The sequence below is a fragment of the Asterias amurensis genome, chromosome 12 (genome assembly GCF_032118995.1).
Source record: "Asterias amurensis chromosome 12, ASM3211899v1".
NCBI lineage: Eukaryota > Metazoa > Echinodermata > Asteroidea > Forcipulatida > Asteriidae > Asterias > Asterias amurensis.
In genome coordinates, this window is record NC_092659.1 from 352,487 (window position 1) to 380,357 (window position 27,871).

A 27,871-nucleotide genomic window follows, 5' to 3' on the forward strand; every position below is an offset into this window, starting at 1 on the left:
TCCAGCTTGGATTTTATATTCGACATGACAATAAGGAGCTTGGTGGTTTTGAGGTAACTAGTTCAATATCAGCGTGATTGGAGACGAGCAAATCAAACTGTTCAGATCGCTCGGCGATTCAATCTGTTTTTGGGAACAAGGTTCTGCGGAAGCTACTGTAGTTTATTCCCAGGAAACTTTCAAAGAGTAAAATTGAATTGCGTTTTTCCAGTAACTTATCGAGGTTTATATAATAATATTTAAAGATTGTGGTATCTATGGATGAAAACAAAATAAGAAGTAAATACAATCGAAGATAGCGTTTCCAATATAAGGGAGGTTCATAAATGGATTTTATGATTGGTTTACAGTGCTCGTTAACCAAAAACACAACTTATTTATTTTCACCAATCTGTTTGAGACGCTCATACATACCTGCGTCCCTGTTTGTATTGTGTACACAAAGTGACCTCTTTGTACACGCCCCTCAATCTCTGCTTTCTTTTCCCAAACCGTAGTCTCCACTTCATCCGCATTGATAGCTTTAACCTCAAGTCTGGTATCACTGGACAAACCACGGACTAAATAACGTAGTCTCACAACAAATTCAAATGGATCTTCTTGAAATTTAATAAAGAGTATTCGCGACACGTACGGAGACTGCGAGTTTCCGTCCATGCAAGGGTAGAAAGAGTTAGAGGACGCTGGCTGTGGAGACGTTGGTGGCGCTGTTGAGACGCCCTCTGTGTTCAATTCTGAGTATGTGGGCGTGGTCTCGGGGTATAAGGACTGGATAATGGAAAGACATTTTGAGGCGCCCTCATTCCAGTTGTAGAAGATGAAACTACCTGAAACAAAATGGAGGCCGAATTTTCAGATGATTTCACAATGGGGCGACTCTTTGGACGCTAGATAGCAGCATACTTACTAGGTAAATCTATTATTCTCGGTAATGGGCGCATGCTCAGAACTATGTAAATAATTCAAACTTACTTCTGGTAAGTCTGCTGCCACATGCGTTGTAAATGAGGAGAGACACCAATTATGATAGTTTGCAGTAGATACATTTTGTTTTTGTCCAAAAATCTCAAACATCCATTAATGTGACAAAAATAAAGTTATCAAATCACCGTCGTTGTTTGTGTGTGCTGACATCATGTGTAACAAGCGTATCTGAGCACTAAGGATATAATAAAAACAGGCTTATGACACGTACTGTTAAACTCGTCAGCGATGTCATCGTTGTCCCAGATGTCACCGATACGAAACCATGCCCAGCTGCCATTGCTACTGGACTCGTCTTGCCATAGAGGAACGGTGTCTTCGAAATCAGCAAACAGTAAGTTGCCTAAAAATAAAAACAAGAACCGTTCAAAGGAAAACAAATAAATGAAGGAAAAACAACATTCAATTTGGTTTAATTAAGTGTAAGCCTATACCTGTTTTTTAACATTTCTATTCCTGTGTTCAAATAGAAAAGACCCAACATATCTTAATTAAGTTGCAATAAATAAGTTTGATAATTCATATGATTTTCAAAATGGCGGACGCAGCCCAGAATTATGGACAAACCGCAGAAAGAGCACAATGTGAAAACGATGGTTTTGACCAGAATGGCCCAAATAACTCAGTAACAATATTGCAACCCATTATGGTTTTCAAATAACTAAAATTTTCAGATTTTTAAATTAAAACAAATAAAATAATGAATCTTACTTATGTGCATTACTCCTAGCAGCTCGAATCGGAAACAGAGATCATCCTCCCAAATGAAATAGTTGAACCTGATTTTACTGCCGTTAATGGGTTTATTGATATTGTGCCTGAAGGACTCGCCGTTCTTTAGCTGAAAGTTGCTTACCTAAAATACATCAACAAATTCATTATCACGTTATGGATTTCGGTTAGAAAATGAAAACAAATTATACATCAGATGTTAGATAGAAAATATGATGGTTTGTTTTTACTCCTACACCGCAGTGTAATCTAAAATGTTAAACCGTACTTCCCCGATGTCTCTGGACAAAAACCCACAGGCAAATCACACGGGTGCGAGGTGTACAGTGCTTACATCTGTGCACATCGGTGTAAAGAGTAAACGATCATCATCAACGGTATTATGTTCACGCACTTCGTTTGCTTTATTTTTAACCCAAACTGTGGTGGATTTTGTTTAAGGAGAGAGTGCACAAAATGGCTGTAGGGGCCATTGCCAACTAGTGGTGAAACAGGGTTGTCCATACGGATGTAGGCTTGGGTATCATCCATCAGAAGCCTGCCTAGTGGGAGCAGAAAGCACTACCTCCCGAACTGTTGCGAAACAATTATTGTGTGTCTTGTTTGAGGAGACAGGTGTCACGACCGGGACTCGAATCCACATTTTGCTGATCAAACACACGAGCTTGAATCCGTTGTTCTTAATCCCTAAGCCATAACACGCCAATTAAAAGGAAGAAAACAATAAGGAAAACATTGTTTATACCTTTCGATACCACCAATGTTTTGCATCAGGTGACGAGCGAACATTAAATGACGTAGGGTGTATGCTGGCTGTGGATTGGTCAGAATCTTTACCCTGGATCAAGATACCCATCAATGACGTCTCTACTAGAAGGTCAATCTGAAAGGCTGGTATCCCGAGAGAAGTGTTTGCACACCAGGCGTTGGGGCTATCGAGCCGGGCGTCTGAAGCAGTGTACCCACTAAGACTCTTAGACACCTTAAGCTGGGAATCGTATATCTCGTGGCTTCTCATTCCAAGTTCTCGCGCATCTGCTGAAAAACGAGGAAATTCAAAACTGCCAAGTTATAAGCCACAAGGAAATCTGATTGGCTGAATTTATGAATAATTTTGGGTTTCAACGCATTTTGTTTCAACTGTGACAATAATAATGTTTACCGTTTTCGTTGATTACAAGTCATTTATTTTACATTTACCAGGAATTCGAGGTAATCAAGGGCTGTCCAAAAGTAATTGAATTGCCCAAAAGAAAATAAACATAGTTATGATAATGTTAAAATGGAGATTGTAAAACAAAATGATTTTAAAAAGCTTTTAAAAGTTCTGGTCAAAATGTTATTGGACGCGCACGTTATTGCATATTAAGACGATCCACTTTCGAGTTCTATTTGTTATAAAACATAAGTCTCATGCTAACTATTAATGCGAAACAACATTGTATCAACTAACAGCTAATACTTTCGATTAGTACGGCGTTAATTATCAATTTGCAAAATGATATGCAAATATTGCACCAATCGTGATGATGAAGCCAACATCTTTGCTTTCGATAAGACTTACATCACAGTAGAGTTATAAACGGTTCTTGGGATTAATACGCGCAGGTGTTTTTCATAGTCCTACATCATGTTTTGTATTTCTTACCGTTCATATCGTAGCCCCAAACTGTCATGGTTGTACATAGATTCTGGTTACTCCACTTTCTTGGGTGAACACGAAATACAAAGGTCTCAAAAGGATCCGAAAATTCGACATCATTATCCCACATTGTAGAATTTGCGTTTAAGTAGAATTCCTGAATTTGGAAGCGAGTACAGAAGTCCAGAGTTAATGCCAAGCAAATATTGAACAATCTGATCAAGTCGTACTTGTACTTAAACAATGCACTTAAAGGTAAAGATGTGTGTTAAACATTTCTGGCTGTGGCACATCATCAACAACACCAACACCACCAACAACAACAACAACACAACAAGGCCTCGGGCTTAAATGTAACCACGGGTTCACCTACAAAAGTAGCGGGAAACTTAAATTAAGTGACTCCTTTTGAAAAAAAAAGGGTTAAAGAATTCAAGATGCGATGCACAAAAACAGAAACTCTGATTTATTTGAAAAATAAACTGCCGAAAAAAAAAGGAATGCAAATTTTAAACTTTACAACAAATAAGATAAAAAAAGTTTGGTTTATTGGTAGGGGCCTACGAGGAACGTGCAGAACCAATGATGGAACTGTGTTCGCAAAACAAGACACGTACTTTGTTTTACCAAACACGGGTAAACAACTTACTTTTGGATGATGGTCCGTGTCAACATAATACTTCCAAAGGACACCATCAACTGTGACGGACAAAAGGAATGACGTCATCCCACCAGGGGGATCCCCGAAATAAATGAACGTCAACTTTGTGATCCCTACCATCCGGTCAAAATTCAACTCAAGCCATTGGTTATTCTCATCATTGAGGGCGCACCAATGCACTGACGGGAGATTCGGTGTGACGTGCAGAATGCGTATACTCGATGCATCAAGAGAGCCATTGGTGATGATAAGTGCCGACTCTGAAAAGGTAGCAATACCGGTGATAAGTATAGTGCATATGCATTGCAGCACGCGGAAAACTCTTACAGTCTGCCCTGCATGCAATACTCGCAAGACGAGTATTAAGTCCGTTAAACAAAAAATGCTTATAAGGATGAAGCTCCTTTGAGTTTGAAATTGCTTTTTAGTCGTGAAAAAAAAACAAATTAGCAAAACAAAAAGAAATATTTCAAACGAAAGGTAAATATTAAAGGCTTGGAAACGTGCTACAGAAAGAGTCCTTGACTGGCAAAACTTCCATAAACATTGCTTCGAATTGATTTTTATTTTTAGCTAAACAGATTTTGTTTTTGATAACTGTCCATGTTTTAAGTTTCTTGTTTTTGTCTGTCTCACCTTGGTAGTGAATCGTGCAAAGCCAGTCTCCACAAAACCTCGGTTCTAAAGTTGAGTAAAAGAAGCTCTCTTCCGGTGAGCAGTCCGTGTCATGAAATGTGTCACACCCTTCCGGCTGTCCGCCGGTACTACTTTCTGGGGTGTTTTGAGTGAGACTCGATGGGGTAGTTGTCGCTGTCCCTTCAAAACCCAAGCTGGTAAGTTGAGTTGGCAAGTTTGTGGTCGCAGTCACAGTTACTTGTGTAGTGTTTGAATTGATGATTTGATTATGACCGCTACCCATTCCACTATTGTAGTCGCTATTGGTTGGATTTACATTGTCGGTATCACCACTGCCGTCACTGCCGTTCTCAGTACCACTGCCACTGCCATTGCCACTACCTCTGACATTGCTATTTTCATTGCTTACACTGTCAATGTCACTGTCACTAAGAGTCGTGCTACTGACAGTGGTGCTACTAGTACTACTGTTACCGCTGTTGTCACTGTCAGTAAACGTTTCAATGTCACTAGGGGTTGTGCTACTGAGGCTGGTACTGGTACTACTGCTGTCATTGCCATCACTACTAAGGATGTCACTGTCACTAGGGGTTGTGCTACTGAGGCTGGTGGTACTACTGGTGCCTTTGTCATCACTACTAATGTCATTGTCACTAAGGCTGGTGCTACTAGTACTACTGCTACTAGTACTACTGCTGTCATTGCCATCGCTACTAAGGATGTCACTGTCACTAGGGGTTGTGCTACTGGGGCTGGTGGTACTACTGGTGCCTTTGTCATCACTACTAATGATGTCATTGTCACTAAGGCTGGTGCTACTAGTACTACTGCTACTAGTACTACTGGTGTCACTGCCATTACTAATAAGGCTGTCACTGTCACTAGGGGTTGTGCTACTGAGGCTGGTGGTACTACTGCTGCCTTCGCCATCACTACTAATGCTGTCATTGTCACTAAGGCTGGTGCTACTAGTACTACTGTTACTAGTACTACTGCTGTCATTGCCATCGCTACTAAGGATGTCACTGTCACTAGGGGTTGTGCTACTGAGGCTGGTGGTACTACTGCTGCCTTTGCCATCACTACTAATGCTGTCATTGTCACTAAGGCTGGTGCTACTAGTACTACTGTTACTAGTACTACTGCTGTCATTGCCATCGCTACTAAGGATGTCACTGTCACTAGAGGTTGTGCTACTTAGGCTGGTGGTACTACTGCTGCCTTCGCCATCACCAATAATGCTGTCATTGTCACTAAGGCTGATGCTACTAGTACTACTGCTACTAGTACTACTGCTGTCATTGCCATCGCTACTAAGGATGTCACTGTCACTAGAGGTTGTGCTACTGAGGCTGGTGGTACTACTGCTGCCTTCGCCATCACCAATAATGCTGTCATTGTCACTAAGGCTGATGCTACTAGTACTACTGCTACTAGTTCTACTGCTGTCACTGTCATTACTGTTAAGGCTGTTACTGTCAGTAAAGCTGCCACTGTCACTAAGGCTGGTGCTACTAGTACTACTGCTACTAGTACTACTGTTGTCACTGTCATTACCAATAAGGCTGTTACTGTCAGTAAAGCTGCCACTGTCACTAAGACTGGTGGTATTAGTACTACTACTGCTACTTGTACTACTGGTGTCACTGTCATTACGTAGGTTGTCACTGTCAGTTAAGCTGTCATTGTCACTAAGGCTGGTGCTACTAGTACTACTGCCACTTGTACTGCTGCTGCTGTCACTGTCATTACCAATAAGGCTGTTACTGTCAGTAAAGCTGCCACTGTCACTAAGGCTGGTGCTACTAGTACTACTGCCACTTGTACTGCTGCTGCTGTCACTGTCATTACCAATAAGGTTGTCACTGTCACTAAAGCTTGTGCTACTTAGGGCGGTGGTACTAGTACTAGTACTTGCACTGCTGCTTTCACTGTACCACGAGTCATTCCGTAACTCATTACAAAGCTGGTCGGTACATGTACTTGGTGAATTGGCGATATGTTGCACGTTACAGATGGTTCCTTCTATAATGTTCACAAAGACAAACATTAATTGTAATAATTTAAACCAGTTTTGGACGGATGAAAATAATGTCAGGTTATTAGTTATCACCAAAAAAATTATGTGATGGGAGTACATTTTTTATAAAATGATCGACAAAAGTATGTTTTGTTGGACAAAACGAATTGGGCAACATGTCTGTTTGTGGTTCTGTTTTCGGTTTTTCGGACATAATTGATCGGACACAGCATTCGATTGGCGCAATTGGTCGGGAAAATTGGTGGGACATAGTGGGCTACAGACAAATCAAGGAAAAATCAGAAAAATTGCGTAACTTGTTAAAAAACAACTCAGCTACATTACCTGTTTTACAACCGACCCCAGCAGCCTTCCTTTCTGGGCACGATTGACTGATGTTATTATAGCTACATTCTGAAGCATCCATCTCGGATCCTGTACAAGTTACATTCTGGATAAGAAACACTCCGGCCACATCACTCTGAGTGAAAGCAGCATTGGCACCAACAAAGCCTAGTTGTCTGCAGAGCATATTGGCTTCAGGGAGGCCCCAATGGTCACCGCACACGTGACCCCATGTCATTAGGTCGACGCTGTATATTTGTATGACGCCATTGCTGACGTCAGATCCGTTCACCAGGCGAAACTCCATTGGAGCGTCTGGTTTAAGAAAAGCAATGTAAACGTAAGATTTGTTTTTGGAGGGTTCTTTTTAAAACTGCACACTGGTCCATTTGGGATGGTATAATAAAATCCTGCTATATTGAAGTCTGACATTACTTATTTCACTATAGGAGTTCTACAGATTGAATGTCACCATTCCAGGGGGGGGGGCACCCATGAAAATGTGTGCGGGTGGGGTCAGGTGTGTCAAACAATATGATTTCTTACTCGACAGAATGTGGCTCGTTTATGAGTCATTTGAGAAAATCCCTCGAAACAGCGGACCAGTCTATATTGTAAAAACATCCAGCAGGTAACAACCCTGTCCTGGCCACCTTAAATTTGAATTTTGTTTTTAAAAGTGTATTCTCACAAAAGTCAGGGAAGCTGTGGTTTTATTAAAAATTATACGCAGATATTACATTAGATCTGTTTGCAAAACAGTACTTTGGATAGGAACAGCAAGGGGTAGACAAGAATTACATCTAAGGGATAATAATAACGCCATACACTCGATGAACACAGCCTTAATTCATCCAAAACAAAGTAGAAGAGAAAGGAAAATCCCGAATAGACCCCTTTTACGTAAATAAAACGTGACACGCAACAGGGATGGGACGCTGAGGTCACACCTACGTTTTTACGCATACATCGTAAATTGCCACTTTTGGCCTCAGTGAGTGTGCTTTTTGACCTCAGTGGGGGCAGTTTTTTTTCTCATGCTAAATAATTAATGATAAAAAATGAAACAGTTTTGGGTTGAACAAGGAAAAACATTAAAACATACTTCGTTCAACCTAAAATACAATATATGTTTGTTAAATCACCATTCCTTCCATGGATTCGTACACCGTCTATCTGGAAGCTGGTTGTCAGTGTCGTGTTGATTTCTAACAGAATAGTTTTGACTGGAAACCCCAGGTACTGAAATAGGAATAACATAATATGCAGTAAATGGTAACGAGTAATCAGCTCAAAGTTAGTTTAAATCTGGAAGTTAACTTATTCTTTACATGTGTCAATCTTATTTTGTATCGGCGTACGAAATAAAGTAATGCGCCATCATTTTGAGAAACCGTTGCCGTTTTAGAGGTTGTGAATCAATTAGGCATGCAATGAAAGTGTATAACTTTATCCTAAAACAGGGGGCCAGTCTACGTCGAGGAGAACCAAGATTTGTAACACATTTCAAAATGTTTTTGATGTGTTGTTTTCTAACAGAGAGTACCCCAACGGTTGTCGCCGACAATGTCAGCACACTGTGTTAACTCCTGAGAACACAATGAAATGTAACAAACGTTTAACCATTTAGCCATTGTACCGCCCAGCCGCCTATAGCGATACACTGTATGCGGTACGAGGAAACCTCGCTAGCTTGTGTTTGTAGAAAAAAAAACATCAAAAGAAAACTCGATAGTCATTAGTAGGTCTACGCATTTGTTAATGTATCTAGTTGTTATAGATCGTTATTAATTTTCCCTTCACAGTTGACTTGTCGAGGCTAATGATGATGAAATAATTTAGCTCTTACGAAAAATAAAACGCTCATTAGTAAACAGGAAACTGTTCATTATTTATGATGGTATTGTCGAAAATTAACGCCTTCGCATTTAATCAGTATGAGCATTGAGCCAGACAAAAGCCTTGAAAAGCTCTTGTGTCCATTTTATCCGTGCACAAAAATATTCGCCATAAAAATTACCGTAGCCGTTTAATGAGAGGCATGTATTGTTCCCATGAGAACTTGTACTTTTATACAAATATTACCGAAAGGGTAAACAATTGTACATACATATTAAGCCATGGCTATCTTTTAAAATGCGAACTACGATTCCAGTAATTTACTGCAAGAATCTTGAGAAATTGGATTTCAGCAAACTCGGGCGGTGCAGGGACTAAAGGGTTAAAGTGCAAGCAGTCTCAACAGTAATCGTTTTGATTAAGTAGGCGCCGGTAAACAAAAGTGTGACGACTATAACCGGTAACCGTGGACAAACAAACGACATGCTCGAGTCAGAAAATTTGATTTCCTGCAAGACATCCATTTCGTAATGAGTTCCCGCTAATTATAGAAGTCCATCAATTTTGCACGATCAGTGAAAGCCGTGTAAAAGGGAAGGTAACCGAAATTAACGTCTGCCGAAAAAGGGGCCATTACAATGTGAGCAAATTTTCACCAGTCTGTTCTCGGCAAACTCCCACCGGGGGTTGTACACACGTCAAACTGACAACAGCCAATCACTCTCATTGATACATTGGTTTAACGTCTATTATGAACGAAAAATCATAGACGTAATATCAAGACTAGGGCTAATGACTAGGAACAATATTTAATTAATAGTCAGTGTGAAATTAGCGGTTAGCTTTGGGGATTCGAACCCACAACCTCGTGATTGTAAGTCGTGCAGTCTAACCACTTGACCATTTTGACACCTTATAGAGTGTGAACGCTTCAAATCAAAATTATGAACAACCTTACGGCATGGTGCCATCTAGACTAATTACATCGTCTGCTTTGAAACATTGTTAGAATGAGTGATACCTCTAGAATGGGTGAGAATATACGAGTGCAGTTGACTAGCTCCGGACTGTCTGCCTGCCAGAGAACGCTCTGATTGACTGCGTTCTTAGCGGTAATGGTCACTACGGAGCCCGCCCCCAACGTCTCATAGATGTCAATGCGATGGACAAACAGAACTTCGGTGAACCGAATCTATGAATATAAATAAAAAATTAGATAAATGAAAGTACAGAGAGCTATTTTAATCACGACGTTGGGAAGTCAACAATTTAATTTCCAAAACGGCGGACGATTATTAGTTCACGAAGTTTAAGGACATACATTTTGGGGCATAAAATTATTTTGTTCTATGTTAAACAGTATTGTCCAAGGCCCACACTTCGCGTATCACAACTTATATATAAAACAGCACACCTGTGAAAATTTAGGGAGAAAGTAACGGGAAACCACTCTTGTTTCCGCATGTTTCGCCGTGTCATGACATGTGTTTAAAATAAATCCTTAATATTCGATATCGAAAATTGATATTGTTTTAATGTTTTCTCAAAAAGTAAAGCATTTCATGGCACAATATTTCAAGAAAATTCTTTCACCATTGCCTTCTGTAAACCCTGTAAGTTATATGTAAATCTGTGTACTTTTTTCTGTACTGAAAGTGTCCAATGGCTTTAAAACATCTTTCCAACCATTTCAATTCAACACAAATACTTTTTATAGCCCAAAACGACCAATCCAAGGCAATGTGTCTTGATTAAGTGTCATGTCTTTCAAATGCAAGGGCATACAAAATGTTAAAATAGCAGGAGGATTGTGCCCATTCAACTCACCTTTATAGTCCCGCTTTGTGTCGATATATTATACCCTTCGGTTGAGTGATACATTGGACATGGAAAGTAATCAGGACTACCAACGAAAACATGTTGTGCCAGCCTGTGGAAGTAGTAAGTTACAACTATTAGTATAACTATTAGTATGCATTGTCATTTCGTCGGCCTAGTGTCTTTTTAATAAAAAATATTCATTTAAACTTTCACACCCGATTGCATGGCTCACAGTTGCTTGTCAATGTGCGCTTACTTAATTTCACCAAGGTCACAAACAAGGGGGGGCTAAAGGGGATTTCTAAAGACATGGGATCCACAAGAACATTTGGTGTACAAAGGAAACAAAGGAATAAAATAGAAATCAAATAAATAAATAAATAAGAAATAAAATGAAAAATAAATATTCAAATACATCTCATAATAAAGACATTGGACACTATTGGTAACTGTAAAAGACCAGTCTTCTCACTTGGTGTACCTCAACATATGCACAAAATAACAAACCTGTAAAGATTTGAGCTCAATTGGTCGTCGAAGTTGCGAGATAACTATGAAAGAAAATCACCCTTGTCACACAGAGTTGTGTGCTTTCAGATGATTGATTTCGGGACCTCAAATTCTAGTTCTGAGATCTCGGAATCAAATTAGTGGAATATTACTTTTAATTCTCGAAAACTACTTTACTTCAGAGGGAGCCGTTTCTCACAATGTTTTATACTATCAACAGCTCTCCCCATTACTCGTTACCATGTAAGGTGTTATGCTAATTATTATTTTGAGTAATTAACAATAGTGTCCACTGATAAACACAAGAGCCACGATGGTCAGTTCCAACATCGACGCTAGTATCAATGTGTAACCAAAGCTCGTGACAATATTCAAATCGTGGCTTGCCAATCACCGGTCCAATTATCTAATTAGAATCGTCGGAACATGAGGTCATTTATAAAACGAGCACTCCTACTGGTTCAATATCAGCCGCGTCTGTATTAGTAAACTTGTGTTCCTTGTTTCAATATTATCGAGCCGAGCACTTTGTACTTTGAGTTATTTGCGTTAATGATACAATTAATTGCGGGCAATTCGGTACAGAGTTCTCCCTTGATGGATTGCCTTTTTAAAACCGAAAATTTCTGCAAGTTACTAGCAGTGAAACGGAATTTTTTTATGATTGAAGAAAATAATAATTTGGACAATTATTTTATAGATGTTATAATGGGTAAAACGGAATCAATGTGTGGTGAAGAGGTTTTCAACTAGTGGTTTAATCCCAACGAGCCTGGTTCTTGATAATTTTACCGAGACGAAGTCGAGGTAAATTATCAAGAACCAGGCCTCGGCGGGTTTAAACCACTAGTTGAAAACCGATTCAACACACTTTGATTCCCATTCATAAATACCTTTTCGGTCAAAAACATCAACACTTTTTGGTCAAAAAGTAAAATAAATGCAAAAATTATAATTGTTCAATGATTTCTTTCAACACAACACCCCTCCAGCTATGAAATGGTAAAGCCCTCCGCCGCCCTCGGGTAAATAACTCCTTATAAGGGAATGCTGTGCGCGTCGCGTGTATCGCGTGATGTGGCACCACATTTTCAGCCGTTGCCCTCGACCGATATAGGAACGACGAAACTGTCTTATAAGAACAGGTGCAAGCTCGCGTGCCACGCCCATGTTTCAACACTTTTTACTGGTGTTATATCATCCGTTCAAACAACCCCTCGTGTTGCCCTCTCGACCAATCATAATGGATAAACTGTCTTAGGTATTTATGAATGTATAATATGATCTAAAACAACTAGGGGCCTTCATGATGTACACAACAAAATGCACAAGTACACTGCGTGCAGCAAACGGTTGAAAGTGCAAGTTGACACTACATATCACCTTGAACCAATCATAAAGCGGTATGGAAAGCTTACGTCACAGCACGTTTATCCAATGAAATTGTTGCATCAAATAAAACATTTTGCCCTGCAAGACCAGTGAATGTCTTTGAGGGGACCAGTCACCAGCTCATTCCGGGACCTTAGGGCGAGGCGCTGAGACCCAGTAAAAAGGACATAGTGACGGCGTTGTAACACTTGTTTGTATGAACAATCTTTGCAAAATCGTACGAGCGACTGGTTGGCCAAAACAGAAAGACCAACTGGTTAAAACAAGAGCTCAAGCCGTTGCAGAATTTTGCGTCTTGTGTGGAGTCTCGAAACATGCAATGAAAATGTGAGAAGAATGACTGAGAAACATGTTGAAGCAAGACTAGCAAATCGTAAACTTTGTGTTAATAATGCTTACCGTGACGTAGACTGGTTTTGGGAGACGTTGTACACTTCCTTCGCCCATGCACAACGTACTGGCGTATCAAAGAAATGAGACAAAGGACATTGAAATGAAAAGTCGATAATTGATATCAGACTTTTTATTGATCTCTGTATAGAACAGGCTGCAATTTCCTTTAGCCTATAACCCAAAACACTCACACACAAAAAGGGATTAAATTAAGTATCGCTGGAACACAAGTTGTATTTACTCTTTTGCGTTAAAGACATGATTCAAAGAATGCATCTCCACCCATACACCCTCATAGGATTTATCATTCTCAACTCTTCAAATACACATCACTCCCCATTTTAATAGAGTGTGTCTTCCTCTAGATTTTAGCTTTAATTTTAGTTTGATTTATCTCTCAGACAGAAAACAAAATTTCAGACAGAAAGCAAAATTGATGACTGCGTGATGAGTCGGTTTATTTGCAATGTTTCAGTTGCTAGGTGAATCACCCAACGACTCTGCTTTTAACACTATAGCAAAATAAACAAACAAGAAAGATACCACCGCGTCAACATTTCGATCAACGTAGGTATTCAATCAAATCGTGTTATAATCATTAACTGCGAGTTTGTGAACACGTTATGTATTCTATTAAATTGACATTGCCTAGCATAACCTCATTCTTCTCATCAATTTGTTTTAAGGTTAATTCATTTAAGGATTTTGATGCAACGGTGTTCACTTATTAACAACGTAAATGGTGGCAGTTTTATAAACTGTCCATAGAGTGCAAAGCGTGTCTTGTCAGATTCCCTGATGCACAGTGGTAATGCTGATTCTAGCCATTCGTTTACAGAAAGGTACAGTTTGTTTTACATTCGGTTATTGGCGAAGAGGAAAATTGAGGGATTAGTTGGGGAGGTAGTGCTTTCTGCTCTACCAGCCAGGCTTCTGATTGAAGCCTACATCCAGATGGACTGTAAAGGGGGTGTTCCTGTTTCAGCCCCAGGAGTGGGTGGCAACGACCCCTGGAAAAAAATGTTGTAGCCCACAACTTGAAGTGGCCTTCAGTCCTTTTAAAATTGTGTGTCTGCCGACTTCGGAAAACAAAATTATTATATTAAAAACAAATTTTAAAAAATCATCACCGACACCACTAACCGAGACACTTCTACCACACTAGTAAAAACCAGCAGTCGAGGAGAATCACGTCTAAATTTTACTTTTTTGAACTATACCCTTCAAAATATTTCAGATTGTTTTCAACTAGTATTTGGCACATGAGCTCGGTGCGCGCCATGCAATGCAATGAGTACAGCAACTTGTATGTGTGTCGGTTCGTGAAAACGAAATTAATCGCAAATTCTTGCAAAGATAGCGTTTCTTAAATGCCGTAGTTTATAAAGGCAACTCCTTGAAGGTTGTCAAATTGTGTCATAGAAGGGCCGATATAGGCGAACACTGTACACGAGGAAGTTCTGTTTTAACTTAAAAAACAAAAGTGGTTGTGTACACAAGGTTTCAGTTCTTGTCGTCATAGGCGGCATAATGATAACAGTCAATCAATTCTTCGTTTATACACTCTCTGCTTTTAAAAAGCTACTGTTTTATACCACGTCACAATTGTTTTTTCGTGGCTCTGCTTAAAGTACAAAGTACTAATAATATTATTAGGGAGCAGTTTTTAAAGACATTTGGCAGGTTACAATGCAGTTCTGAATGTTCAGCATGCTTTGTTAATGGGAGTCAGCACATTACACTACCCTTTAAAGTACTGAATAACAGACGGTCAATTAATGCTTACCTTCTGTTTGATTAGCCAAGTGGTGCTATATTGTATAAATTAACAAAAAGAAGAAACGAAATTAACAATCTTAACAACTTTGATTAAAAGCCTTAAACACTACAGGCTTTTGAACAGAGCGAAATAATTATACGAAACACAAAAAATCCTGATACATACATTCGCTGTTCTGACTACTATGTCGAACAGCTAATTAAGTCATCATGTAGGTTTGTGTGCAATTAGTTTCATTTCACAAATTAGTTTTACAAAGCCTGTTTAAATATTGTATTATTAGGTTCGTTGGACCCGACCATAGAGCATGAAATATGACGTTACGAAAGTGAAATTGTGTTATTTAACTCAGTTTTCAATTAAGTTTAATTGTAACTTATTGGGGGTATGAAGGTGGCGGTTAGGTTACCACATGAAATTTATTTTAGAAAGGTAAATAAAACACTTGTTGATAAAGAAGGTGGCGGTAAGGTTACCATATTTGAAACAAATTCAATTACTGAAGAGAAATGAAGTGCATCAGAGTGAATCTACAATATCGTGGTGCGTCTTCTCGGAGTTAGATTGATCTACAGGTAGTCGATGTATATGAAGCAATACATGTACAAATTAGTCAATACATGTAGATGGAGCTATTGGTCAACACATAGTTGTGTATTGAGAGTGTAGTGACACGGAGGGACGCGCTTATTTGGTCACGAGGTTGCTGGACGCCATTTTGAATTTACAGGAACCACACCCCATGGGCAGACTAGTCTGACACCCTGTTTACACCCTTGCGGTGTTTTAAATACTAAAAATACTTCTAACTGCACGTTATCGCAACTCAAGTTTAAAAGTTACGTCTGAAGTCGCGTTTACTGCACACTACGTCACAATAAATCTGGTTTCGGCTCATTGACTGACCCGTTTGAAAAAGCCAGTATTCACTGAGTTATAATATAATCTGCGACAGTGCACTCCATGCATCCAATATATCATGTTGGGTAAATGTTCAAATTAAAAACAGTTGCAATCAGGTGTATAAGAAAGTACAGCACATAGGTAAATCAATTTGTAACAACAATAGTACTCCTTATGATTCCATTAAAACACTTTTGGTAATAACAGAAACAAAACACTAGACCGCTTATTGACAACACTCCCCAGTGGTACGTGTAAAGCACCAACAACTTTAAGACCGTCTCCGAATCGGCTGATACGGCTTGGTGTACGGCTACGGCTTCATTGTGTTCAAGGGTATAGGACTTCCATGGCAACCCCTTAGCAACAGCCGTATCCAAAGCCGTTAATTCTGATACGACCCAAGATTCACCCTCAATCTATACAATAATTGTATTCTCAGGTTAATTAAAGACAAATTAGCGATAATAACCCACCGGGTGTTTAGGCAAACAGTTGTTCGCCTCAACACTTTGCCCGTAGATATTGATCGACGTTGTTATATAACACAACCAAAATATCCAGTGAACCTCAAACGGGTGTATGCTTTGTCTTTAATTATCATTCGATGCTTGCAAGGGGGTTAAATAAATACATATTTTCTCACTCCCGTGCACGGGGTAGTGGCGTTGGTCCGTTTCCATAAAGTGTGTGTTGTGATTGGCCAATAAGTAACAGACAATGGTATGCGCAATTGGTTTTTCAATTAATTAAAATAAGCCTTTTGTGAGTTGCATTTGAAAGTTACCGCTTACATGTGAATTCTTCAGACCATAGAAAGAGTTGCTATGTCAAATTGTTTGGGCCAAGCCTTTGCATAGCCTTTAGTCAAGGCGCACGCAGCAACCCCTTGTCAAGCACGACCCGAGTAGATATCACGCACGAAAAAAGCTCTGTCGCTCGCGCTGGTTTTTTTTTTCGTGCGTGACATCTGGGGTTGCCGCCGCCGCGTGCGCCTTGATTAAAGGCATAGCAACCTCCAGATGAGCAAACCGTGGTAAAGTGCACATTCAGCGAAAACTGTGAGTGGGTGTTCGTTGTGTCTTTCCGTTTCTACGCAAAAACTTGCCCTGGAAATGTAGCATAGCAACTGTGCCGGTAGTCCGAGTAATTCATGTGTAATTGGTAACTTGTGATCAAGCAAATATTTGTACCTGACAAAAGAAAGTCTTAAATTTAATATCAAATAAAAACAAGTCAAAACTTGTCTTGTTTATTAGACAGGACTCCTCGTGTATTATTATTTTGTTACACACTTGAAACTTTAATAAATTTTAATTTATTAATTATTAAAATAATTAGCTTTAAAGCCATTGGACTCTTTCGGTAAACAGTATTGTCCAAGGCCCACACTTCGTGTATCACAACTTCTATATCAAATAACAAACCTATGAAAATTTGGGCTAATCGGCCATCGGAGTCGGGAGAAAATAACGGGAAAACCCACCCTTGTATCCGCGCGTTTCGCCGTGTCATGACATGTGTTTAAAATAAATCCGTAATTCTCGTTAACGAGAATTGATATTGTTTTACTGTTTTCTCAAAAAGTAAAGCATTTCATGAAATAATATTTCAAGAGAAGTATTTCACCACTACCTTCTGTAAACCCTGTAAGTTATTTGTAAATCTGTGAACTTTTTTCTGTACCGAAAGGGTCCAATGGCTTTAAAAAACACGGTTCTAAACTATTTTATTTCTACTTGTATAAATCAAGAATAGTGTTGTTTTAAATGCTGTGATTGCATGTACATCGTTTTAAGATTTGTAAAAATGCTATATGAATAATAAGTCAGTATTGTTAATAATATGTCTGTTTATTTAAATTTATGTTTTGGTTTTATTAAACATAATATACATGATACAAACAATCAGCCCATTTAATGACGCTGCTTTACATTATGGTTCTGTTAAAAAAAATAAAATAATATAAATGTTAAAAAACAATTACAGCAAGTTACAAACTAATAACAAATAATAATAACAATGCAAAACACCCAAGTGGAAAATAGACATAAGAAATCGTTAGTGTTATTATGATTTTTTTCTTCTTTCATTAAATCTTTAGTCCCTGCGCCGCCCGAGTTTGCTGTAAAAATTATTAATTTTCAAGATTGTTTTAGTAAAATGACCAGAATCCTTTTTCAAATTTCGAAAGATAGCCAATGATTAGGCCTATGTGCACTTGTTGACCATTTCTTAAACATTGTCATTGAATAGAAGGTTATAGGTTTAGAAAAAAAGGTCATCAGGCAACAATTAGTGCCACTCGTCAGCAGATGACTGTAGGTAAAAATTAACACAATAGTTTTTTTCTGGCGCCATCATTATTTTTATCTGGCGCAATCGTCATACTCACTAAGGCCGTATTATTGCTAATTGCAAAGGCACTAATTAATTTTTGACAATATCGTGTGTATTTTAATTTTTTTTTTTTTTGACAAATGAGCGTTGATTGTTTAATCCTCATTAGCGTTTGACATTTTACAAGTCGACTGTGGAGGGGGAATTACTATTGATTAATCAATTGACATTTACTTGACTGTTATAAATATGCAGTGTTATTTTGATGTAACAAAAATCCCCCCAAACACAAGCTAGTGAGCGTTAGTACGCCATACATAGTAGGCCTACAGTGTAAAGCTTTAGGCTGCTAGGCGGTCCACTGGTGTACTCAACAATATGCCCAAACTCGCCAAAAATAATCAGTCGTTAAAGTTACAGCTACTAGTCTCATAATGGCGCATTTGAAATTCGAACATTTATTCAATTTTTCAAACCATCTCAGTTTTCTCTGAATACACAGCTTGCGCTGCCAAATTTGTAACGCCAAGGTAAATCAGTCACAAAAACTATATTAATTTGCCATCACTGGTACCCATTTATACTCCTCGGCGAAGAGAAGCAATTAAAGGTGTATCCATTTATACTCCTGGGTGCAGAGGAGCAAAAAATGTCTTGCTGAAGGGACGCAGGTGAATATGACCGGGATTCGAACACACTTCTGTGACTTGAGTCTGATTCACTAAACCAATCAGCACCACGATACGCAGAAGAATTAATTCCTTATGGCATTTAAAGATATAAAATGAAAGAAACTTACGGCTTTAGAGTCAATTCCTGCAAAAACAAGAACCAACAGCAGTCCAGCAAGATCCACCTTCATTTTCTGCCTCCCGGTAGCCATGCTTCCATCTTCTACTTACTTCCAGATTGTAAAATTAAAGAGGCACTCTCCAACAAATCTTAAGTCCTCAATGCTAAAGCTCCGTTTGTTGTTCACTGCAGCAACGGCTTGTGTGTATTGCAAGCTCTTGCTTTTAGAACGAGGTATGTCGAATCAAAATGCGTGCACGCCGCACATGGCACTCTTAAAAGCAAACCGCTATACGTTGTGCATTTTGTCACTTGAAATGGTGCTGTGTAGATTGGAACATTCAATATATAAATGTGCGAAACTGAAATCAGATCTTACAAATTGCTGTGTGTTCCCCTCCATTAAGTACCATTCATCTAAATAGATGACTAGCAACAGTTGCCGGTTGGTTGTTTGTGCTCCTAAAAGCGCAGACGTTGGTCTGAGTGGCAATTAATATTACTCAATGATGCCGGCATAGTAGATGGGTGCGTTCACAAGGCACCTTTATTGGGCTATATTGGGCGGTAATTGTTGTCATAGTTAATCAGTGAGTTGTAGAACAGAACTATAGATGGTGTGCAATCATGTAACACCAATTTGTTGCCATGGAGAACATGAAGTCACGCATCAGTTCAAGCAGCCAACCATTTGTAAGTGGAAATGTATGCAATTTACCCGTAGGGATTCGAACCCGGGCGGTTATGAGTACTTCCTGTAGTTCTTTACAGTGATGCGTCAAAGGAATTTATGTGGTTGATAAAAGCTCTGAGGCTTGCTTCATCACTGGTTTAGATGAAAAAGATGTCATCGATATAGCGCCACCAGACCCAGGGACATGGCATCAGATGGTGTCGTACGTGTGCCCGTTGCAGTGCCATGTACATGTAGAAGACATTCTTACCCATGAAAAAAAAATCTTTGGTTAAAACATGTTGCATGCGGGATACCATGTCAGAAATGGGTGGTGACGAGTGACCACTCTTAGCCAGAGCTGAAGAGCAGGCAGCAATCCCTTCATCTTGAGGAATGTTGGTGTATAGAGAGGACACAACAAAAGTACCGATGATGGCTATATTCTGGACCTGCTTCTGAATACCTGAGATTTTGCGGAGGAAATCTGGAGTGTCAAGAATATAATATGATGGAATCTTCGGCATTAACGGCTTGAGAAAACTGTCAACAAAAAGAGAAATCTTCTCAGTGGGGGAACCATTGCCACATATAATGGGTGTTACTGGGTTGTCTGGTGTGTGTAACTTGGGAAGGAGGTAAAATCTGGCTGTTCTACATTCAATAAAATAATGTGTAATAATTTGTTGTTTTTGTACTCGGAAAGAAACGCAGAAATTCGGCGTTTGTCGTTCAGGCGGATAATATGGTTATCGTTATAGCTTAGAATTCGGCGGTAAGCGGAGCCCTGGAATTGGGTCCCGCTCGCGAGCCGGGTTTGTTGTGCCCATTGATCCCTATTATCGAGATCAATGGTGGTGGATGACGTCACGAGTATAAAGTGATGGCTAATCAAACGCTCCCATGTAAGTTTTTCACAAACGTGTGAGCTAAACGAACGCACCCACTGTGTGCAAGTCTCTCGTGTATCGAACACAAAAATGAGTAAACAACTCGAAAGGAGACTATCCTTTTCAATCAAATCAAGTAAAAGTTAAACCGTTGCGGTACCAGTTGCTAGCACACAATAATCGAACTGCATCAACTGGTTGTGGGTTCGAATCCAACCCGGGTGACTTGCATGTGGATTTGTTTCGCAGAACTAGGGGTAAGTATATAAAGTGCCTAATACATGCTAAAAGCAAATTATATTCTTTATCCCCAAAGCAACACCAACGTCTTAATCATGAAATGACAAAGCAATTGATAAATAAAATAAATTAAACATTAGAAAAAAAATGTTTGCAAAATAATTATAAATAGGCCTAACTAGAATTACTTGATAGAATTAAACATTGAAACTAAGATACATTTGGGTTGTGATGCTTAATATTGACCGCAATGATTCTAGAGTATCTATAGATGACGCATACTTCATATTATAGTCTCCATTTGTATTTCTTTTTGTTTAGAATTTGTTTTCTGTTATATGAAGAATGTTATTGATATCAACTTAGATATGGTTTGACCTTTGACCTTTGTCCATTCGACTTATTTGCATAGAATGGAAACATATTTGAACGTCATTAAACACTGGCTCCGATTTCACATCGGGATCCAGGTGCCATCGTCATTGTGTAATATCCACAGCAAGGAACCACAAGAGACCCACTAGGCGTTCAACTAAAGCTCACTCGCTACCACTAATTGAACTACTGGATCGTCGGAAAGTAAGTAGAGCTGTTTCATTCATTGTTTTATCCAACTCTACAATCTAGAAGGGACCTTTTTGACTTTGAGTAATAACATTACTGGATGCTGCTGAATATTCAAAGAGATGAATATATATAGGCCTAATTCATTTAGTTATCTGCTTATAGCAAGGTAAGTAATGTTGCCCTTGAGCTGCACAGGTGTACAGCCTTGAGGACAGAGGATCGATGTCCTCAAATATTCGGGCAAAAAAAGCAGGACAAATAATGACCACAGCAATTAACAAGACACAAATTGACAGAGAAAGCAAAATACTACTATATTTCTTTGGTAGTATGTGTCCCTATGTGTGTTTGCCCTCCCCCCCCCCACCCCTCAACACCAAGCCAAACGATGACACTTGACGCACATGTTCAGTTGGTGTGCAATGCATTTGTTTTTAGTAATGAAACTTTAAGAAATGTTGTTGAACCAAAGTTGCTGTCAGTGTGGCTAATAACAAACTAGCAAATGAACTTTACTGGTAATGTTTAATCGAATTATTGCCTATTCCTTGATACTGATGTATCGTTGTATGACCAATCAGGTATAAAACGAGACCTGCATTCCCAGACATGGCTGATGGAAATCCACTCATGTATATGACCTGTGCTGTTATTTTGTTGCTGATGCTACCCGCTGTGATCGTGGCGCAGGTAAGGCAAACCCATGACATGTCTAGTGTTGTCACGATTCCCGTGACGTCATTGCCCTCTATGTTACGTCAGTTTGTGGGTTAGATCTCCTTTTCTAACATCTGTAAAAAATGAAGACAGTAACGAAGCAAAGGTTGAGGCTGTATTGATGGAATGGTATTGGAGGGCCCGGAAACCTGACGAGGAGGGCGCTTGGTTCAATTTGAATATCAAAATAATTACTTATGAGAATTAACTAACAAGTTTTTTCAACCCGAAAAGAACGAGGCATAACTTACCCATCACAGTTTTAAGAATAAAATTGGAGTGTATTGCAATTTGGTTTTGTTTATATAGTTATTTGTTTTTTGACGACAAGTGGTTATGTGCTTTCAAACGTACTCTTTCAACAGACGCAACCATCGGCCGAACCTACCACGTCTGGCTTCGAAGTGACCGGTGATCATGACCGAGACGGTACCTGCCGCTGCACGGTCCAGTCACCCACGCTCGTACTCTGCTCTGACTACGAGACACGGACAACACATCAGAAGCTGAAAAACATTCAAAATCAGGTGTGTGCGTTTTTTATAAAACCTGTTTAACCTTGGACTGCTGGTACCCAATCAACGAAGGTTTTCATCTAGATGCTTGCGAGGTTTTGTACAATCATTGACGTGGAACAAAATGTAGACCATCGTCGTCACGTACAAACTATGGAGCTGTCATTTCTTTTTCCTCGGTCCAAGGTCGTAGCTACCACGGTCGGAGCCGGTCGGCTATCACCGGCCCCAGCTTTTGCCGACCGGGATCCAACAAAAAATATCAAACTCCGACCGGCATAAATTTATGTAAAACTGTTTTAAATGCCATTGAAATAAGTGAAAAATAAAGAAAACAATCATGTAAAACTCCTAATTAGATGTGTATTTTATTTCTGTAAAAACAATCAAAACAATTTTCTCTCCAAAACAGCGATCTTCTCCGTGATTGTTGCTTAAAAATAAGCCGCTTGAATGCTGCGAGTTCATGGAGTACTAAAAATAGCACGCACAATCTCCGGCGTGCGTGTAGTATCTATCCATGATGCACAAAACCACATGGTAATACTCACACGGTCACCCACTGGTTCATGCAGCATGCACAGCACACAACACACACAGTCCGAAGTCCATCTTAACCAAGATTCCGCACGCTGTGATTGGCCATTGATGGCTGTTAATAAATCCATATTCATGATCTTCTTGGCTAGCCTTCTTCACAACACACGCTCACGAACGGAGTAAAGAATTGGCGAACGTTGTGCATCACGCCTGCAGACTGTATGCACAATGCACAGCCTTGGAGGAATTCCAGTAACATGGACAACTTCTGCCAACAGAGGGCGTGCGGGCCAAAGTTCCTTGAATTATTTCTCAATGTGTGTTGTTGACCGATCGTTGATTCACGAAGATTTTGTTGCAAACGGAGATCAGAACATGTTCAAAACAAACAATTCTCAAACAACAAGTTCATTCAAATGGTTGTTGATAATTTAGGGCATAAATTAAGAGATAAAGTCGTCCAACTATAGGGACTTCACTTCCGTGTTTTTTTTAATGTTTTTTTAGTTTCAATTTTTTTTTACCATACATGCAGCAGGCTAGTGAACAAACCTGCGGGCGATCAAGAATTTTGGTTGACTCGCCCGGCGGGCGGTTGAAAACAAAGTTATTCTGATGGGCGGACAATGTTGGTGGAGTCGTCGAAGTTGCATTAAATTTTTATTTAGAATTTTATTTAGATGATTTTCCGGTATTAATACTTGTTGAAAAAAAAATGAAATGACAAGAATCAATTTTTGAGTTTATTGAATGCACTTCGTTGAAAAATTGTCAATGAATACAACTCGGTGAAACATGGCTTTTCTATTTTACTAATGTGCTCCTTTTTGAAATGGAATAATCTAGATTTTGCGACAGTGATCGGACATGTGTCCCGTCATCCTGTGTTTCTGAACTTGTCTCTCCACTCTGCATTGCCTTCTGATGAATATATGCAACTGCAAGCTTTTCAATTGATAAATTCAACACTCAAAAATTCTGCCTAGTAGTCTACCTACCCTATTTTGAGATGGGATTTAAATCGTAAACAGAATATTAATTTTATTTATTTTACCCTAACATTTTACTTTAAAACTTAGTAAGTATTTATTTTCTATGGCTCCCTGGACATGTTTTTTCCTTTGACAATGGCTATGTCAAGGCACAAATAGGCAAGAGAGAGCCTGGGGAACCCATCAAAGCTGAAACAAAACCTAAAAATCTTCAGCTTCCAAAGACGCTGCCCCTGTTGATCCCACCGGGTTGTGAGGCGCTACGCTGCCCCTACATGTACACCCACCCTCTCGACCATGCTCTCGACAAAATTAGCCGGCATCCAATTTGCCCGGTCGAATAAACCACGTAGTGTAAACGAGAACAATAACCTGGGGAAACTGCTTTCGATGTTATTACCACCAAATTGATGTAATTGTCAGTGATATTATTGAATAGAGGCATTCTTATGTTTGTTATATTTTGTTTTTCAGTTTCAATTAGGTTCAATGTTTGGGAAATCATTTCGCATTATTGTGTCAATTAATAACTTTGTTTTGATGTTCTTTCGGTCGAGTGAACTCGGCAAACTCTCACAAGGGGTTATAACAATCAAGCTCGCAACAGCCAATCTTTCGCATACAAACATTAGGTTAACGTCTATGATTATGAATTGCATTTTGCAGAGTTAAATTAATTTTGATTCAGTAATTTTAATCATTATGACTTTATATTAGTAATTTTAGTCATTTGGTGGTTAGCTTGGTAGGATTCGAACCCACAACCTTATGGTTGCAAATCATAAAGTTTTACCACTGGACCACAGAACTGTTCTAACTCTACATTCATTTTTTCATATCAGATAAACAACTTGACTGCTGACGTCACCAGCCTCTTCGAAATAGTCAACTTACAGTCGGAGCTCACCAGGACCTTTGAGTCTGATCTCTCTGACGTCACCACAACCTTTAACCTCATAGAGGGTGGGCAATTACTGGTGACCCGTACTGAGATAGAGGGGATGCGACGGAATGTTCGTAACATGGCGTCTGCTCTGTATACACTGCGTGAATGGCAGGGGGTACGATCAGACGAGACACAAGTTGGGAGAATCGAAATCATAATGAGTGAAGTAAGACTTGTTTTTTAATTGTGCGCCAGACTATTTGTTTTAGTCGGGGCACAAGCCATTTCTTACCCATTCTTCGTATACGACTTAACGAACACCAACAGTCATTATTGCCCAATGATGTCGTATTACATTTTGTGCTTACCCCCCCCCCCCCCCCCAATTCTTGATCGATTGAGTTCTAAGTATAAACTATTCTTTCCGAATATTTGAACACTTTTTCCTTTCAGGTTTCGAACGTCAGTAAAGTAATAGACGGACTGATAGAGATTGATACCAGCGAGGATTTGGCTGGTATGCAGCGTCGAGTCACTGAGTTATCCAGTCAGTTGAGAACGTGTAATGCGAAAGAGAGTGAGTCAGTTGGCACGGCAGTCCCAGACACGGAAGACTCTGCTGAAAAGGACCGTCAGAAGTTACCAGAATTATGGCCGAAAACAACCATGCAAAGTAAGGCCGCGTGAGAATCAGGCTTTGTCTGGGGTCAAAGTGCAGAAACACATTTTATTTTAAGATGAGCCTAGTCAGCTAGAACTCCGGTCATAGCCGGTGTTCCATGATATTCTGTCCACTGAGATTCTGTCCCCGTATATTTAATATCCCGCATCTGGGAAATAGCATTGACTGATGGATGCTGATTCAACAGAGGGCGCTACCAGATGGAGTTTGTACACAGTTTGCCGTTTGGGGCACCTATGGAGAACAATCTCCTGCCTCACTGACCGTGATATTCTTCATGACACACATATACATCGTCAATGATGTCACAAACTGACACCCTGTGTGCAAACAAACTTTGTTAAAGGCAGTGGATACTTTGGGTAAATACTCAAAATAATTATTACCATAAAACCTTATTTGGTAACGAGTAGGCCCCTAATGGGAGAGGTTGATGTTATAAAACATTGTGAGAAACGGCTCCCTCTGAAGTGATGTAGTTTTCGAGAAAGAAGTAATTTGCCACGAATTTGGTTTCGAGACCTCAACTTTAAAAATTGAGGTCTCGAAATCAAGCATCTGAAAGCACACAACTTCGTGTGACAAGGGTGTTTTTTCTTTCATAATCATAGTTATCTCGCAACTTCGACGACCAATTGAGCTCAAACTTTTACAGGTTTGTTATTTCATGCATATGTTGAGATACACCAAGTGAGAAGACTGGTCTTTGACAATAACCAATAGTGTCCAGTGTCTTTAGGTTTTAAGTTTTGTACATGTTTAAAAAGGGTTCAACTTCAGACTCTTCTTTAGACTCTAATTTAGACTCTACTTATTCTTGTTTTCTTTTTCTGTGTGCGTTAATCGTGGCGTTGGTAGTGAATTGTTTTTTGTTTTGCCTTAAAAAGTTTTTTTATTAAGTCTGTTGATTAAAACAAAACTGGTTCCTGTTGCAGATAGTTGTGGTAAATTGGTATCCATCTCGGAGCCATATACACTCAGAGGGAACCTTGGGAGCAACGGTGCATGGATGAGAGATCCGTTGGTTCGTCCGGACTTTGTCTATTATCACAGGTACGTCAAAGATACCGACCCATGAGTCTGACTTCGTGATTCGGAATCGGGCTAAATTCTGACATGGGCGGTCGTGTTATTATAGTGTTAGGGTAGAAAATGGAAAGTTAAAACGGTGGGACTCGAAAGTAAACACCTTATAACAAATCAAATCTCTGTAAAAAAAAACCTAAAAAACTCTATGTTTATTTAGATTTTGCATTACTCATAATATAATCTACTGGTCACCGTGTCCAGTGGTAAAACTGCAGGACTTGCAGTCATGAGGTTAAAGGTTCGAATACTACCAAGCTAACCATTGATTGAAATCGTTTATTTTGTCTAATGAACCAAAATGTCGTCAAGTTTCTGAATTAAAAATTTAGTGTTGTGCAATTTACAATCATCGACATTAAGCCAATGTTTGGACGAGAGAGATTGACTGTTACCTGCTTAGTGTTTATATCCCTTGTGGGAGTTTGCCGAGTTCCCTTGATGGGAAGATCATTCAAACAAACAATCAAGCAAAGAAATATACAAAATTGACTTGTTCGCTCTCTATATAATACAATATTATTATAAATTCAGACGTAACCCTGACTTATTCTCCCTCGTCACCAGCTTCGCTGCTCCAGTTCAAGCCAAACAATTTAGCGTCAGTGTCAACGTGGGTGAATTCCAGAAAGGAGAAAGTCAACCGATAGAGGGCGACATTCTACATCACATTATAGAAGCTGCTGTTTATAACGGGTCACTGTTTGCATACTCGACAGAAACTAAACGGGTCCGGGATCATCAAAGCTACTATAGCGACTACCTGTATGAACAGTTCCAAAACATAACAAGGATTGGGTGGACTTCCCAGTCACCTTCAATCCCAATTTTTCACCCGGGAAGTTCATTCGTGCGTGAGATTCCATCTGAAACACCCCATGATCGCTTCGCTTACACCGGTCCAAGTGCCGCTCCGAAGATGGATTTAACCGTAGATGAATCTGGACTGTGGTTGATATACAGTAATGCACAGGAGATGCTGGTTGTTAGTAAAGTAGATGAAGAAACCCTGGAGTTTGAGCGTACAGTGATGAGTTCCTACCCGAAGAATCGCTTGGGTAACTGTTTCATCATCTGCAAGAAGGTCTACTGTGTGAACGGTGCCACGAGTTATGACTCTAGGGTGGTTTTCTTCATGGACACTGACAGTGGCTTCGAAGGATTTGTCAATGTCCCTTTCGTCATCAAGTACGGGAGCCTATCATCGATTGAGTATAACCCACGTGACCAGCTGCTGTATGGCTGGGACAATGGCCATGCTGTGGTCTACAGTCTTACATTCGAGTAAAGCCC

At 39.5% G+C, this 27,871-nt stretch overlaps 2 protein-coding genes across 2 annotated transcripts; one reads left to right on the forward strand and one right to left on the reverse strand.

Annotated features, from left to right (window-relative positions):
• Positions 1–57: 57 nt before the first annotated feature.
• LOC139945340 (uncharacterized) lies at positions 58–3,488 on the reverse strand. Its single transcript, XM_071942690.1, has 6 exons — positions 3,365–3,488; positions 2,462–2,751; positions 1,696–1,840; positions 1,196–1,327; positions 415–827; positions 58–123 (listed from the first exon to the last, which is right to left on the reverse strand). Exons 1-6 carry the CDS (start codon positions 3,486–3,488, stop codon positions 58–60), a joined length of 1,170 nt encoding a protein of 389 aa, XP_071798791.1.
• A 17,529-nt stretch (positions 3,489–21,017) lies between these two features.
• LOC139945002 (noelin-like) lies at positions 21,018–27,871 on the forward strand. The gene is made up of 7 exons (XM_071942228.1): positions 21,018–21,172; positions 21,742–21,850; positions 22,243–22,404; positions 24,767–25,036; positions 25,264–25,483; positions 26,428–26,545; positions 27,146–27,871. The coding sequence occupies exons 2-7, from the start codon at positions 21,770–21,772 to the stop codon at positions 27,864–27,866; spliced, it is 1,572 nt and encodes a 523-aa protein (XP_071798329.1). The 5' UTR covers positions 21,018–21,172; positions 21,742–21,769; the 3' UTR covers positions 27,867–27,871.

What these genes read in the sequence shown, in the direction of transcription:
- LOC139945340 (XM_071942690.1), bottom strand. Translation starts at nt 3,488, where the DNA reads ATGTGGGATAATGATGTCGAATTTTCGGATCCTTTTGAGACCTTTGTA. An exon ending in CATCGCTGACGAGTTTAACA is followed by an intron (nt 828 to 1,195) that starts GTACGTGTCATA and finishes ATTTTGTTTCAG; the next exon opens with GTAGTTTCATCTTCTACAAC. An exon ending in CAATACAAACAGGGACGCAG is followed by an intron (nt 124 to 414) that starts GTATGTATGAGC and finishes TCCCAAAAACAG; the next exon opens with ATTGAATCGCCGAGCGATCT.
- LOC139945002 (XM_071942228.1), top strand. Translation starts at nt 21,770, where the DNA reads ATGGCTGATGGAAATCCACTCATGTATATGACCTGTGCTGTTATTTTG. An exon ending in GCCGAAAACAACCATGCAAA is followed by an intron (nt 25,484 to 26,427) that starts GTAAGGCCGCGT and finishes TTCCTGTTGCAG; the next exon opens with ATAGTTGTGGTAAATTGGTA. An exon ending in GACTTTGTCTATTATCACAG is followed by an intron (nt 26,546 to 27,145) that starts GTACGTCAAAGA and finishes CCTCGTCACCAG; the next exon opens with CTTCGCTGCTCCAGTTCAAG.